We start from the raw sequence: 17,670 nt of genomic DNA, 5'->3' as shown, positions 1-17,670 counted from the left end.
CTCTTGCTTCTATGAAAATAGTTGAAAAGTAGATCAGGGTAATTGCAGCAGTTAAGCTGCTACCACAATAGGGTGCAATAGTTGTACTGCGACTTGTTAAGTTATTCAACAACTTGACTTAATCACACGCATCTAAATTGGGTTTTTAGATTTATAAATTTAATCTCTGTCATCATGCTTTCTCTTAGTATGACTGCAATTGTAATATGTAAAACCTCCCGCACTAAGTAATGGAGTGCTTATTATAGCAGCAAGACTCAGTTTCAATACTTATCCTCTCTTCCTTAGGATGGTAGTCCACTCAAGTCCTCTACAGTGACATGGTACAAGTTCGAGTGGGGCACACAAGTCTTTCCTCTTATATTGGCAGGAAAATAATATTTTGTGCATGAGATTACATTCTATGGGTTTGAATCAATGGCATTTAGGACACCATGACCATGTGCATATTATAGGACCCAAACCCACTCCCATTTTCTCCTTAAATCTTGGCATTTTGATTTGTTGGCTGAGATGTGATCTAGCCTTAGATCTATGGAAATTTATTGCAATAGAACAAGGTTCAAGTCACAGTGCATTATGTATGGCTATACCTAAGAATCCTTAGAGTGACATGTTCTAGGAGATTGACCCCACTCTAGCTTAAAAGTGGTGAGTTTATGTTAGAAAAAAAATATTAATTTCAAATCATGGAAAGCAGAATATCTTTGAAGAATAAGTTCTATTATGGGCAAGTATAGACAAGTGATGAAGTCTATGTACAAATAATTGTTCTCTTAGCTTTATGTATTCAATTGGTATGTAAGTAAGGATAAATGCATTGTGTGCTTATTGTAGTGCCTGGACCTACAATACACAATTAAAACGTCCTTGTGAATTATGCCAGCGTGAAAGTCTCTAATTATTTACGAGGAAAATGTTGACAGGTACATCGTGCAATTGTGTCACTAGGAGAGAACAAGTAGGGTCACTTAATAAGTAGTTGTTCCCTTTTAGATAAATAATTTTTTCCTATTGTCAATTATTGCATGCTTATCTTATTAAATGGTTAATGACGTGTGATATCAAGTTGTATGCTTTGGCTGTAACAATAGCCAATAGTCTATCTTTATCTCTTTATAATTCTCTAGTTTTATTTGCAATGTTTTATATTGCTTAGGTTGTCAATAGAGTAAAAATGCCTTAATTGTTCACATGCTTCATGATTTCCCTGCCTAGAAAAGGAAACTTGCAAAATAAAGAACTCAAGTACCATTTGTACTTTAAACTTATTTTCCTGTTGTTCAACTTATTGCTTGCAAATTATAAGATCCTTGCTCACAATGCATAAGATCAACAATGGTTCAAATGCATATTGTTGTTGCTTTTAAATGCTACTTTCTGGTCTTTGTTGCCATTTCAAGCTCTATGCTTTTGGTGTAACAACAACTGACAATATGACATTGTTTCTTTACGATTATTTAGTATCATTTCTAGTCTTTTACATAACTTAGGTTCACCACGACTGTACTTGTTTCAATGAAAAAAACCTCACAACAAAGAGAAAAAATAAAAAATAAAAAAATATGTTTATATTTCAAAATTACTAGCATGTTTAGACTCTTTCTTCCTGTAACTCCAAATATTGGATTCATTATGGACTTTAATAGAAACGTCTTTGTATTCTAAAACTTTTCGCCATAATATGCTAAAATGTCTCAGTCATCTTAATACTGTGATATCGGGGTTGAAGTTTGCATTTAGAGCTTGTCAATAAACAATACAGTTAAGATTACTGATCAAGTACAAAAAGGCATATTGAGACCAAGAAAGCTCTTCCTCTTGGTAATTTTGTGCAATTTGGCAGAGGAGAGGCTCCAAGTGTTTTTGTTTGGTACCACATGCAACAGATTCTCTCACCAAGTTCATCAAAAAGATCAGCTACGAGGAACTGCTCACTAGTAAACCTCCTTCTCGAATCTTTCACTTTCAAATTGCTATTCATTGTTGCAGAGGTTAGTCATTTTGGGGCTTTCATGCTTCAAAATATGTTAGAGCACTATTTCAATTCATTCTGCTTGGAATACATCTGCATATGCTATATGCATCCAGATTTCAAGAACGGATGTCTCAAGCATTCCTTAATCATTGCCTACCAGATTAATGATATTATTTATAGTGCCATCAACTTATCTTTGCAACATTAACCATTGTTATCATGCTAGATCAAACAACTGAAATTCATGTTAGTACTTCTCACTTGTTTGATCTCATTCAATATGTTGTTGTAGGTATTTGCGTGAGACTGGCTCTGTCACCTACTGAGATCAATCAGAAACACACTACAAAAGCAAAAGTTCTTGCACTACCCATGTTTCACATATCACATTCCACATGTCTTGTTCTTATAGAAATAATTACAAGGATTTCTCCAAGCTTCTTGGATGGACTGTTTTTCTTCAAGTGAAATGATATCTTTATGTTTAATTTTTCTTTCAAAAGCTTCTTTGATTGAAGATTCACACCAATTAGGATCTAGATGGGAACTGTACAATACTACTGTCATTGCTAATGCAAGCACACACCTATCTGATGGAGATTACAAACAACATGTAAAAATATGCTTTTTAAAGCAGTTCTTATAGTGTTTTATACTTACACAACATAATGCACATTTGCAAAATCTTTTATCCTTCATCCACTATGTTGCATTATTCATCAATCTGACAAATTTCATTAGTTCTGCTTACTTTGTGAACCCTGTTATTCTTTCAATGATAAAATAAAGCCTCATGTTGTCCAATATATTGTTCCTAGTTGGCAGTTTTTATAATTATTAGAAAATTGCATATAAGGAAGCAACAATGTTGTTATAAAGCACTTTGAAAAAGAAACGCTGCTAGTAATTATGCATATGAATTTTTATAGGCATTAAGGACAACAACATAATATTGTATACTCTAATATTGTCTTTTTCTCTAAAATTAGCATTAATGCAATAAACTTCTTGTTAGTTATGGTATTAAGTCATTGTAGTTTACAACAATCATATGTAGCAATGTATTAACTATTTGGATGGCTGGGTGTATGCTTTTCGTAATTGTTGTTTTCTGCAATATGCTCCATTGCATATACACATATGAACTATATAGACTATCTAACAAACATCCTACCAAGTAGAGAGGCATTCATGATACAATCTTCTTGATTGATGTAACTTGTCGTTCTCTAGTTAAAATACCTAACGTTTTTTCCCCTATTCCAGGATTAGGTTTGTCTCATCTACATTGATATTCTTAGCTTGTACATGTTCCATTTTCTGCAGTGAAATGTTGTATCTACATATTCAGATAATTGGCTCATATATGTTGAGTCCAACACTTAAATGCATTTTTCTATTATTTTTTTATTATTGTTTTTTTTTTCAATTTTAAAATATATTAACTACTGATATTTCTACTTGCAGAGATCAGCTTGCAAACTTTATGGAGACTACACAACTCAGTTTATACTTGGCTATTGTAACATGTACATTTTTATACATACATTTATGTTTTTTGGTACCATATTCTTGTCACTGTTAGAGCACTCTTTGGACTAACCAAGGGCATTTCATTGGTTTTATTTACTGCAACTGATGGTGCATCATGTTGTTATTTCTTGTCAAAATTAATTAGGAGACCCATTGCTTTTTGATTGTGGCCAAAGAAACTAAGATTTTTCCGAGCTCAAGTATAAATTTCTTAAACTTTATTAGACACTTAAAGACTATATGCATATTGCCAATAGTGACACATTTGCTAACCTTCTCAATACACTTTTTTTTTTTCCTCTGACATCTTATTTAAGTCTCGTATGTAATTATTAGCTTCTGGTGGGAGAAGAGGGAATTGAATTGAGGTAGCCTTTACATATGTGATCATGCTTCTCATGGGAGAAGAGGGAATTGAAGTGAGTTTGTCTTTACATATGTGATTATGATGATTACTACCAAACTACCTATTCAATAATCAAAATCCATGTATTTTTAATGACAACTGAGTTTAAATATGGATGAATTGATAAAATAGAATGGTTTTGTGAGTAATTTATACATTTCTTCAGAAAATTTGTCAAATACCAATAACCACAAGAAAAAGTGCATTGATTTCCAGTTGATTATTGATAAATCTAACTTTGAGTTTTCGTTAAAGAATTTAGTAAGTTGGTTGTACAATTGATTTGTTACTGTTATTTTTTGTAGGCCGGTCTAGCTCTTGGCAAAGTGAAGTCTATGGCAGATTTTTATGATTTTAAGACATTTGCTCTATTGAGTGATGTTCAACACTTTTTGAGGTCCATTGATGTATTTCCAAACATTTACAAAGAATTTTCTTTTAACATAAATACATATTACAGTCTTAGTCAAAAGAATTTCATAATCCACCATATTCTGTGCTTCTTGCATTCTAAAATAAAATTGCTTATTATTAAGCATATTATATTCATGTTTTATGAGATATTTTTAAATAAATATATTCGTGTTTTATAAGATGTTTTTTTGTTTTTGTTTTGTTTTGTGTGTTTTTTTTTTTTTGACTAAATAAGCAAACATATCATCCCAACTAAAGAAACTAATAGCTACATGCACAATATTTATTTATACTAAAAAATGTGACATGTCACCACAACTAAAGAAACTAATAACTATACGCACAATATTTATTTATATTAAAAACAGTGACATGCTACCACGTGACTCTTGTTTGACAACGTCAATAATAACTATATGCACAATATTTATTTATACTAAAGAGAGTAACATGCCACCAAATGACTCTTCTTTGATAACATGAATGAATACATAGTCACTTGTAACACTCATCTAATGGTTAGTTTAGTAAGAATATAATTTAAATTAAATGATTTTTAAACTAATAGAATTTTTAGTTTAGCAAAAGTAAATTTCAATTAAATGATTTTTAAGCTAATGGAATTGTTAGTTTTGAAAAAGTATAATTTGAATAGTTAAATGATTTTTAAATTAAGCGTTCAATATTATAGAATTTCATTCAAAACCGTGCCTTCGGATGTAAGGCGGTGAAGTCCGGCGAACATTCCATACTGGACGGTCAAACGCGTTGCCAGGGCAGATCTTCCCAAGAACAACGCCAACGTGACACGTCATCAAAATTACATGCTGAATACCACACCTAGGATTTAACTAGGGTTTATTTCTTATCGCTTACTGTCGTTTTTAATATTTTTTGAGATTTGGGGTTGTGTGCGGAGGGGGCAGTCGCCATTCCTGAAATTTCTGCCCGAATCTCTGAACGTTTGGCCTCAATTCTCGTTGTGAAATCGTGTTGACGCACCCCGTCCTGATCCCGACCCAATCCTTAGCATTCACCAGCTTTCAATTTGATGTTGGCAGTAGGTTTTGCGATTGTAAAACCCTCCTCAATTAAATAAGAGCGTGGGCCTCTGGATTTTAACGCGCATCGGTTTATTTTCTTAATTTCAGAGGTTTTATTTTCTTAATTTCAGAGGTCGTAGGGAGGAGTCCCACGGCATACATTCATAATAATCTGCTCTCTATGTTGGGGATTTGGAGTTTGGAGCCGAGAAGACTAGGGTTTTGGCCTACATGTCAACAGCTCGGAAGGGCACTCTTCGCATACGCGAGGTATGGGCAGATAACCTTGAAGAGGAATTTGATTTAATTCGTGAAATAGTTGATGATTTCCCTTATCTAGCCATGGACACGAAGTTCCCTGGTGTTGTAGTCAGACCTGTGGGGGTTTTTAGAAACAGTGCAGAGTTCCATTACCAAACGCTCAGAGCCAATGTGGATCTCTTGAAATTGATTCAACTGGGTCTCACATTCTCGGACGAAGATGGAAATTTACCCACATGTGGAACGAATGAGCAATGTGTCTGGCAATTCAATTTCAGGGAATTCAACATCAATGCTGATGTCTATGCACAGGATTCCATTGAGTTGTTGAAACAGAGTGGGATTGATTTCGAGAAGAATGAGGAGAAGGGTATCGATTCGCATCGTTTCGGCGAGCTTCTCATGTCATCGGGCGTTGTGTTGAACGAAAATGTGAATTGGATTACCTTCCACAGTGGATATGACTTTGGGTACCTGTTGAAATTGCTGACATGCCAGAACCTGCCCTCCGAAGAATCGGATTTCTTCAATCTGTTGAGGGTCTATTTCCCCAAAGTGTACGATATCAAGTATTTGATCAAGTTTTGCAATAATCTCCATGGTGGGTTGAACAAGCTGGCTGAGATAATGGATGTTGAGAGGATTGGACCAAGCCATCAAGCCGGTTCTGATAGCCTTCTTACTTCATGTATTTTTTGGAAGCTGCAAGATGGCTTCTTCAATGGGTCTACTGACAAGTACGCTGGTGTGTTATATGGACTGGGTGTTGATAATAGTGATTCTTAGGCCTTGATTGCCTCTTATTATGTACTTTTGCAAAATCCGGCATTATAATATTCTCTGCTTTGAGATTGATTTTCCTCTTAGATTGGAGTTGCTCTGAAAATACAGTGGGTTACTTTCTTTTCTTCCAGCATGCATATCAAACAACTATAGGAACAGTATAATGTGGATTATTTTTACTGGCCATATGCATTTAGTATTATTTCAGACTGTAGGGCTCTTTCATTGTCTTCTTTTTTCGAATTTCTGAAAATGCTAGTGCAAACATAAACGCGAAATTTCCCTACATGACGCGTCTACACACTGTTTTTGGCAAACAATTGATATAAAGAAGATACCTACAGGGCCTTTTTACACAATATTCTTTTGTGGCTGATGATGATCTTTGGGTCGCTAATTTTCCAGATTCTGCTTAGGATCATCAAGGTAGAAATTTTCCATTACAAATTAAAATTGTTGTTCTACCTTCCAGGCCTATTTTACATTGTTTGGCCTATGCTTTGAAAACACAGTACTCCTATTTAAAAATATATTGCTCACAATGCTCTAGCTCCACTAAGAGTAAAAAAGATGCATGGTGGATATACATCTTGGAGATAGCTTCATCATGGATTGCTATACCTTGATTTGATGTTTATGTGGTGCACATCTCAAAAGGTTGGAGACCTATGTGGCATGGTGACATTCTTCATGAGGCATGCATGGAGGGCTTGGTTACCTGCTTGGGAGGAGTGTTGGACAAAGGGTGTTGAGTTGTAGGTAGCATGTGATCACTTGGTTGCCTACATGGAGGATTTTTCCTGAATGAGGAAACCTGGGTTAAGGAGTGTTCATGAAGGTCTAGTGGATCTAGAGTAGCACATGGCTTAGGAGGTGGGTAGCATTGGAGCATTAGAGACTTTGAGGGAGGAGTGTAGGATCTTTCTTGTGGAGTGCCCACCTTGGACCCTTGTTTGATGGACATACATACCTTGGAGCTTGACGTGTGTCACCTTAGAGATGGAATGATTTACATGTGGACCTATCTAGTGATTAGTTAGGTTTCTTGTAGGTTTTAACTTTGTACAGAAATTACTTGCAAACGAATTCTTAAAAACAGAAAATAAACAATGGCGAGAGCTTAAAACATAAAACAAATATACATAGAGATTTTCCCTTAGATCCCAAAAGCGGGACTACTAGATTGATTTTTCATTCTATTTTTTTCAATGTTACAATACATATATATACATGCCAAAGCATCCATAAACTCCAATCCATTAACCTTGGATTAAAACATAACCGTAGTTCCCTTGACCGGATCTACAAAATACCATGGGCAAAAAACATCATGCCTAAAACCATGTGCGAAATCCATGCACAAAACCATAGGTAGGTCTGCCCACCTAATATAGGGTCCAATTTTTTTTTCCTGAGGCACTACCCCGGACCTTGTACTGGGGGGTTACCGCACCCTACAAACCCCTTGACGACGGGGGCTGACGCCCCTCCCTGTGACCCCCCTGCTGTGTTTGGCGTAGCAAGGGGGGGGGCTGGTTGCCCCCCCTCTAACCGCCCCCCGGTTGCGTCTGATGCAACAAAGGGGGGGTTGGTTGCCCCCCAGCTAACACCCCAACTTTGCACCTGGGGGCTAGTCATGAAAATAATATAACACACCCAACATTGCTTGTTTGTCGACATTGTCCACTTTATTATTATTGGCATTCCTCACCTTTCATATATTTAAAGGGAGAAGAGTGCCTTCTATTATTGATCACATGCTTGTCCAAGGGGTGTGAGGAGCAAACTTGTATCATTCATGGGTGATTCTTCTTCATTGTATCTTTCACTATCGTCTAATGTATTAGGGTTCTCGTCTTGATGCAAGGAGGGCATTAAGGCCAGGGTTTGCTTTAGAAGAACAAGAAGAGCTAGGGTTTGGGAGAAACCCCAAAGAAGCAAAAGAAGAATTTGTTCTTGTGGTTCTCGTGAGAAAAGAAGACAAGGGCTTTGTGCTATTGAATACCCTAGGACTACTTGTCGTGCTAGATGTGGAGAATATAGTGGAAGACTATCTTATTTCCATTGATGTAGTTGTGTGATACAAATGTAGGTGTTTGTGTGTATGCTAACTATCTTTAGTGGAGTGACTAGCTTTGGTTGGGTGTGATTTCTAGCTAGGAGTTGGTGGTTAGAATTCAACACTTGGTGTGATGATAACTTGTTTAGTCATCCTAGCTAGGGTTTGGAGAGCATGGAGAGCCCTAAGCTTGGAATACTATCTTGTACCATCTTGAGATAAGCTATTCACATCAACAAAGAAATGCCAAGGGTTTAGAATATAGATAACATATTAGCAATGTTGACAAAATGCAACAAGCATAAAAACACACAAAACGAATCCATTTTTTTCAACTTTTTAATCATATAAACCAACAATAACATCAAATAATTGGAAAATAACAACTATAAACATATATATATTTCCAATAACAACTATATATATATATATATATTAGCGATGGTTCTCCCATCTTCCCTTGTACTAAATGGACAATTGAGCCACTCATCAGAAACAAACATCTCCTTCAATTCAAAATGAGAACAAAGCATAAGACTAAAGAGAAATGAAGGCGCCGATAGAATGTGCAGTTGTAGGATGCACCAACTCCTTTCTTGTGAATTTCCTCATGAGGCTAAGAACAAATGCATGGTTATGTATGAATTTTGTGATGCTCCTATACCCAATCAAGGACCTTTTCCTACATCCTTAAGTATGAAATTGATTCCATGGGAAACAAATGGAGTCAAAAACATTGTGGGATGCCTCTCCATTAGCAACCGCATAATTTAACTACATTATGTTTCATTATTTGCACATGTTGCACACCAATCTCTTAGATAAACCCATCATCCAATAATTCACACAATAGTATCTCATCTTTAACATTTGTTGACGTGTCAACAAATTTAATAAACATTGTACCTCAAGAAAAATGTACCAAAAAATTAGTAAGTGTCCTACCCTCTCGTCTTTCCAACCACTATACACCACCATGCATCCAATGGCCTCCCATGACTTCTTTAGGTCCTCTAATCTGGTATTGATATCTTGATTTTCTAGTTGAAGAATTGGCCCCTACAACTCCTTTTAGGTAGGGCGCTTATAATTTGTGCCAACAAGAGTGATAACATCAATTTGATTGGAAAAATAAGTTGGTGTTTGTAATGCTCAAACCTATGTTGCTTTAGAAAAGACACCTCCCCACAATTGTGTTCGCTTCTTTCTTCTTCTTCTTCTTTTTATTAAACATTGATTGGATGAAGGTTGTGTCCCATCTCTTGTTCTTGGAACAAAGAAAGATGGGTTTCTCACGAAGATGAACTTTTGGAGTTCCTCTCATTACTCTAAGTCCAATATATGCTTTTAGATCTTGAGGATCTTGCCACTCTACTAGTGGTAAGTTCAACTTTGCAAGCTATTCCTTTTTATAAATAGTGACATGAGCAATTTGCATGATCTCTATAGATGAGTTACTACAAACCCCAACCTCATGCCTTGTGATTCTACCAAGGTGGTATTTGAATTGGCTAAACCCTCGTGTCATGAATGTCCCACCTAGTTTACAAGTCAATCTTTGTTGTTTTGTCTCATTCTCAGGTTCACCATATTGCAAGAATGAGTCCAAATTCTTGGACATATTGGCAAGGAAATAATTAACTTCCAACTACAAATTAGTGTTTTAAAACTTAGACTTGGCCTCATAATTAGCCAAGGGTTCACTTAGATTGGACTTGGACTCTGTTCAAAGTTGGACCAATTTAAATTTTGTGACTTAGATTATTAAAAAATACATAAAATATCAAAATTAATAAAAAAAGATATTTTAAAGATTCCAAACCATGATTCCTTTTATTTTTCAACCAAAACAATAATTTTTGTATTAATGAAAATATGTGTTGTTGAAGCAACAATTACATCAAAAGAGGGGCTATTCCCATTAGCTAGTTCACAATCCCATTCGTCTTTGGAATGTTTACCATGTTAAAAACTATGGTTTCCTTAATATCAACACTATTGTTCATATATGTGTAGATACACCAAAAAACATGCAAAATTTAACAACATTACATATCGACATATTAACTATTTGGAGGCAGATGACATCTCCAAGCTCGGATTCCTCCCATCTAAGGGGACACTGTTACATTTAGGTCAAGAAAATCTTGTGCTACATTACTGATGACATTGCTTGAGAAAGAGATTCTGAGGATTGCTTGCTGAGAGGAGTATGTAGCTCTTTGATTTGCTAATGAAGAATAGAAAGCTCATCCCTAGTTTTGCACATCATAGTTTGATATTAAACCAACAACTCCATAACAATGGTCATACTGGAGACAAATTAGCTATGACGCGGTTGCAAAGAAAGCATTTCTTTCTAAAGTTGAGATATTTGCGGCATTGTTCTAACTCTCCCCTCTTCCATACTGCACCAACTACTCAAGCTGAACAAGTTAAAAAATAACTGACTTATTTGAGCATAGAGGATAGTCCTCACAAATATCTGATTATTGACTTGAACTTGCCAATGCTGCTGTTTACCAGGTACCATAAAAGCCTTTAACGAAATTAGATTATTTTCCACCACCCTTTGTTTATGAACTTCAATTCTAGGTGCTAGCTCTTCCGTTGGTTGTAAACACCAACCAGTCTCTCAGATATTGCAATTTTGTAATAAACTTGCGAATAGATTGGAACTGTTGATAATATAAATCCAAGGACAATCCAAAAATAACATATAAATGCTTTTCTTTATTAAAATAAAACCCTTGAGGTAGGGTAACACCATACAAATACTCTTTAAGGAAGGAGAACACTGCACAAAACATGTGCTTGTCAATACAAAACAATACTTGACATCTTTTCCCTTTCTATCTTTAACTATATAGAATGTTCTAAGATCCAAAACCCTAACAAACCCTAACTACTTGTGGTCCCTTCCATAATGCAGGTTAATCACTTTATTTATTAACTATGGCTCGTTTACTCGTCATCCTTAACGAAACTAACATATTATGGTCAATTTTTATGAGGTTGAACCACTTACAATCATCATTAATGCGGGTAAACACTTATTTGTTAAACTAACTAATTGTGGTCCCCTTTTTACATCACATTATGCCCTTGGGTACACCCCTAGGCACCCCATATAATCCGCCCCTAGGTATACTACATTCCACCCCCTTTAAAGCATGTTTCGTCCCCAAAACATGAGAATAACACAAATAATAAGATCTACTCAAAAGAGTAGTCCATTGGTACCATACATGTGCATTGATCCATTCAAGAGAAAGGTGAATTCTCGGTCTATAAGTTGCCTTGCTCGCTTGAGATGGAAGTTGGTTCTTGTGGTTCCTATGTGTTGATGTGTTGTGGGGGGATCACCATCCTTCTTGTTGTGTCGTCCTAGTGCCTTTGTCCTTGTTGCTAATCTGGTGCAACCTTGCTGGTTGTTGTCTTATTGACTGGAGTCTTCCTAGGTGGTGATATGTAGAGGCCTTAAGTGATGGTGTTTCCTTCATCAATTTCCCAAAATGATGGTGCTTGAGTGGTGTTTGGTACCGACTTTTGTTTCTTTGCTAGGTTGTCTTCCATTATTGCTTCCACCAAGGAATCATCATCTGATGTGTTGGTGCCTGTAGAGCTTTCTACTAGTGCCTCCTTGGTCTCTTCCTGTTTATTAATGGAAATATCCTACAAGGTAATTTTATTCTTTTTGTACCATAGCTCAAAAAATTTCTTTTGTACATTAATATTGACTGTACCAACTGAGTCCTCCTCATCCACATCTAAAGCATAAAAGTCAGAATCTAATACATATTTATCCACGGTAACCTTCAAGTCCTTAAATATTTGAATGTGCACACCATCAATCTGTGTGCTGTCAATATGCTGTGTTGGAACTTGCAATCTTTTGGCCAATTTGAGATTGATGAGATTATGCTTGCAACTAGGGTTAATAGAAACAATGACCTTCTCCTTGTGAATACATCCATGAACCTATAAGATGGAGATATCAAAAAATAGGCCTTTATGGCTCTTATTTTCCTTCTTTCTAGCATGAGACCACTTGTCCAAAAAGACTTTTTCCAATTCGTCATCGGAAAGTGTTCGCATCTTGTCATGGTTAAGTGAATATACCCATATGGCAGCCTCATCTTTGAAATCAATTTGTGGTCCATGTCTCAAAGTTTTTGGGCGTAGTGACTTGTTATATTTTAGGCTTTCTTCAATCGTAGGACCATCATCTTTTCCTCTAAAAAATATCTTGCTAGAACCCCTAAAATAGAATGAGGTTTTTGAAAAAAAACCACTTACTTTGGGGCGGAAAATTTGAAATGGTCACAACTTAGCCAATATAGCTCAAAATTCTTATTATAACCTATTTTTGGAAATGCAATGGTCACTTTGCATCTTCCCATGTGACTAGAATCACAAACTGGGTACTCTGTGAACTCTGATTTGTGCTCCAACTTTCCTGTTGTCACAAAAAATTCTGAAAAAATATATGATCTTAAATCAACGAGATCTCTTTCATCCAGACTCCGATTCAGACGATTTTTTTTGAAATTGGGTGTTTTCTCGAGAGAAATTTAGATCTGCAATTCTTTTCTTAAATTTTTGCACCAAAAATTTCAGAAATTGCCCTGGGAGTCGCTGCCCGCTATTTTTGGTCAGAAAAATTTCTAAAAAATAGTTGATTTTAAATCAACGAGATCTCCTTTGTTCGAACTTTGATTAAGGCGATTTTTTTTTGGAATTGGCTGCTTTTTCGAGAGGAATATAGATCTGCAATTAGTTTCTTAAAATTCTACACCAAACTTTCCAGAAATTTCCCTGAAAGTCACTGCCACTGTTTTCCCCAAAAAATTCTACAAAAAGAAGAAAAAATTTGCCCCACTTTGCCAAGGAACGTGCTTTGATACCACTTGATATAAACTTGGAAATATATTAAAATTTTTGATAGAATAGATCCAAGAGAAATCACGCAAAGAATACAAAGATATGTAAAGAAAACCCTTGAGGTAGGGTAACACCATACAACTACCCCTTAAGGAAGGAGAACACTCCACAAGCCATGTGCTTGTCAATACAAAACAATACTTGATGCCTCTTTCCTTTCTATCTTTAACTATATATAATGTACTAAGATCCAAAACCCTAACAAACCCTAATTAGTGTTCCCTTCCATAATGCGGGTTAACCACTTTATTTATTAGCTGTGACCTGTTTATTCATCATCCTTAACTAAACAAACTAATTGTGGTCACCTTTTTACATCACATTTTGCCCTTGGGTACACCCCTAGGTATTCCGTATTATCCACCCCTAGGTATACTACAAATTCCCAACATACTGTCTTATACCACCACGTTAATACCCCAAAGTAAACCCTAACTCCCAACCAAATAGGTGAATAACACAAAGAGATAGATAGACCTTCCAGAGAGACTCGATCTACCAACCTCCATTGCTTCTCAAAGTCACTAGGTCGAGCAATTGTAGTCTCATTGCTCATAATCCAAATAATTGCTTTTTTTCCAAAGCACATGGCTTTCAACACCTATTGAAGCTATATTTTGGTCTTATGCCAACAAATTCCCAATTGCAATTGTGCTCGAAACTGTATTCAATTTCATCGCAAATTTCCACTAGATTCAAACTATTACACCTTATATGCAACAGTACATCCCACAAACCATTGTTTGTCAAACTTAACATAAGAAAAAAATGGATATTTTCCAAACTAATAAATTTGGAAAGGTGCCTCTTACTTAGCCATCTTAGAGTCTTATTTCCTTTTCGGAGGATGGAGTTTGCAAATAGTCAAATTCTACTTAGAAAGTATGGATAGCATAAGCATGGGTGACATCCATTTTATAATGCCAACTCCTTTATCTCTAGTTGGCCTTCGCTCCCATCTTACCCTTGCATTGCCCCTTTGACATGATTTCACAGAGAATGAACTAGGTATCGAATTGATTTGCAAGTACATCATCCTTGCCTGTAGAGGCCATGCTGACCTTCAATGGCACAAAGGATATGACTTTTGATGTGATTAATCCCTGCATAACCAAATGTGTGAACTGGAGACACACTCCAAAGAGTAATGGACCATAGCCTTAACATTTCTTAGTAGATGATGCCAAATGATGGAACTGTTAAAGCCGGTCTCCCTCGTGTCTTTTTTATTCTCCACTGCGTGTCCTCTTATCCATTTTGATGCCACTTGGTACCACCAATGTTGGCTATATTTTACCTTAATCTTTTCTTTCTATAAGATTATGGGATGGGACAAAATGAAGTATTATTCATATTTTAATTTCTCCTAAGGCTAATGAAGTGCCAATATTAGCAAAGGGATCTGCAAGCTGATTGTGCTGCCTCAAAACATGATACAATTCATATGACTTGAATTTCTTTTAGTAGCCCCCAGATTTTTTTTCATAATAGCTTTCAAATGCATATCTTTTGGGAGTGTCTTCCTAATCAGGCTTTGAATAATAATCCTAAAATCTTAAATAATAGAAATACTTGATATCATCCATGTTTGGGCTAGGATTAATTTGCAAAAGAGCATAAGCTTCAACTTGATGATTGAATCTTTTTCCTAGACCCCACGAAAAGGTTAATTCAATTGATTCATTGGGACAAAGAATAGTGCCCTCCCCCAGTTGCTATTGCCCCTAACCATGATTCCAAATGTAATAAAATGTACAAATTTTGCGTACGTATATACAATGTAATGGTGAATATATTAAAATGGCACTAATAGCAATACATACCCAAAGAAATACATAATTATTGAGTCTCTAAATGGTCTCTAGAGTCCAAAAAACAACATGCTACAAGCTATTGGCCTGCTAGATATTCAGTAAAATAAGTTTCCATTTTTAGAAATTTATTTGAGAATATTATACTTGACACCAGCTTTGCTTCATCATTTTTGTTTGAACCATGATTGTGCATGTGAAACCTTGTTTGATTATTATTTTTGGTCTTGAATCCTGTTAATCACATATTGAAACACAACAGTATTTACAATAGTACTTACAAATTTACCAAGATAAATGTACCTTCCCCAATATTTTTGGTAGATAATTAGTAGAGTTATTGAGTAATTTTTTGAGAAAACCTAGCAGATATCCTCTACCCTTGGCAGATTGTATTTTCATATAATATTAGATATTGAGATGAAATACTTGAGAAAGTTTATTAATTGATATTGGCTCCCAGCATTTGTTATGCTTAGACTTGCACCTTTTAAGTGGCTCCACCCTAGTTTTCAAACACTTAGTCGTTCTCATCCTTTTATACACATGTTAGATGGTTGTACTACCATTCATGCGTGCTTTTAGGGTTTAGGGTGAGGGTATCGACTTGGCCTTCAAACTAGATCTAGGATAGGTTTGGTACTAAATCAGCCCGTTTAGTACCAATCTGGTCTCAGAACCTATTTGAAGTCCAAGTCGGTATCCACGAGGGTCAACTCGGTCAAAGTTTGAAGCACTGCTTCAAACCTTGGAGAAAAATTTGAAGAACATCAAACACTTTTGAAAAAAACTCCCTGATAAAAAGAAAGACCTCTAAAGTGTTCTGTGAGCCATGAAAAAAATGATAATAAGGTGAAAGCAACATGAAATTTGAAAAACCTTCATAAATCTGGAAAGAACTATTTAAGAGTCTTGAGTTTGAAGAAATGCCTAGGATTTGAGAATATGAAAACTGTAGGCAGACGGGAGTTGATCCCCACTCCAATAAAAGAGACTCTAATGGTGATGAGAATCATGGTTTGGTCCTCCTAAGATCAGTTGATGATGCTAAATGCCTTCCCTCTCAACCTCCAACTGTTGCAGAGACAAATGAGTTAAAAAGAACAAAAACATCACTTGAGGGTTAAATCCATCGTAGGCAGTTTTTCCGTCATGATGTGTTTTTTCCAATGACAATGAGGTGTTTTTTTCCTTTTTCTTTTTCTTTTTTTGAAAGGTTTAGCATCACAAAAAATCGTAATGTGGCTGATTTTTCTCTGATTTTTTATTCTATGCTTGTAACTTCATCTTATGTATATTTTAAGCATGCTTTGCTGTCCAAACCTCGTATACTTGCATATCTGATTTACAGCTTATAATCTAATGGTGAATGAATAGTTTCTAACTCTGTTTGGTATGCAGATTTATCATGAACAGCTAGCTGATTATCTTAAGCGATTTGACAAACATATAGAAGCTATGTGGGCAGATTTATGGATGTAATAAATTCACTGTAACTAAGTAATTTCAGATAAGTTATATGTTGGGATTTGTGCCCTAAGGGCTGGAAACATGGTTCCCTTGAAGTATGATTTGTTCCGTGTGCATTTTCTTGGGCTGCCTTGTATATATTTTTGGACAGTAGTGAAACACATACTATTGTAAATTGTAACTCATTTCGGGTTCATCCCTAAGGCTGAAAGTTCACAGAATATATTTGAGGAACCTGAAGGTTGAGGTGAAAATTTTGAATTTGCATTAAGAGGTGATTCTCGAAATTTCCACATGTAAATCTGTTGTCACTGATTCTGATGCCTGACCTGGTAGGGACTATGAGGCACACAGCAGAAGAAGCCATCCCTGGAGATTCATCTATATGTGTGTGTGTATAAACTCCTGTTTTCAACATAAATATTATAATGACAAAAAGTTGCAGAAGCTGTCAGTTCCTTTTCCCAATTGAAGATTTTTTGATAATGACAGGTGGTTTGATTTGTGGCAGACAAACTGGGAAAAATCCCTTGTTCCCATTGCACATTCTCTTTGTGCACTTCACTCCCATCTTGGATAGAAGATATCTGATCGCAATTATTTTCTCAACTGTAAATCCACCAGTAATTGCAGCCATTAAAAGATGGTTGCTGCTTGAACTGTAGGAGGCGACGATAGTCTCTACAGGCTAATTAGATGGAGGGTGGATCACGGGATCTCTCTTTCTGATCAGTTGGATGCTCCTCCTTCAGTGCACTTTTGTGCTTCCACTCAGCCTAGGCCTCACAGCAGCTCGTTTCACCAGACAGCCACTCAGGATAGTCCCTGGGGTACCTATCACATGGAGATATTAATGCCATTTGCCAGACCTTGTTGGTTGATTCACTGAATCCCAACTAGAATGAAACCATTGTCATTAGGGTGAGCCTGACCGGTAAAGAGACTTGGCCTCCCTTGGGGGGTAAAGG

General features: G+C 36.1%; 1 protein-coding gene across 2 annotated transcripts; it reads left to right on the top strand.

The window, feature by feature from the left end:
• The first annotated feature begins 5,189 nt into the window (after positions 1-5,189).
• LOC149224405 (putative CCR4-associated factor 1 homolog 6) lies at positions 5,190-16,936 on the top strand. Of its 2 annotated transcripts, none has more exons than XM_089386112.1 (2): positions 5,190-6,372; positions 16,634-16,936. In XM_089386112.1, exons 1-2 carry the CDS (start codon positions 5,606-5,608, stop codon positions 16,650-16,652), a joined length of 786 nt encoding a protein of 261 aa, XP_089242238.1. In that variant the 5' UTR covers positions 5,190-5,605; the 3' UTR covers positions 16,653-16,936. The 2 variants fall into 2 exon arrangements, with proteins under 2 accessions (XP_089242238.1, XP_089242237.1); XM_089386111.1 differs by having other exon boundaries at positions 5,191-6,380.
• The last annotated feature ends 734 nt before the right edge of the window (positions 16,937-17,670 follow it).

Source organism: Pinus tabuliformis, chromosome Q (genome assembly GCF_031772625.1).
Source record: "Pinus tabuliformis cultivar Carrire ecotype Pingquan chromosome Q, CPIR1, whole genome shotgun sequence".
Lineage (NCBI taxonomy): Eukaryota > Viridiplantae > Streptophyta > Pinopsida > Pinales > Pinaceae > Pinus > Pinus tabuliformis.
This window is presented reverse-complemented; position numbering and strand designations above follow the sequence as displayed.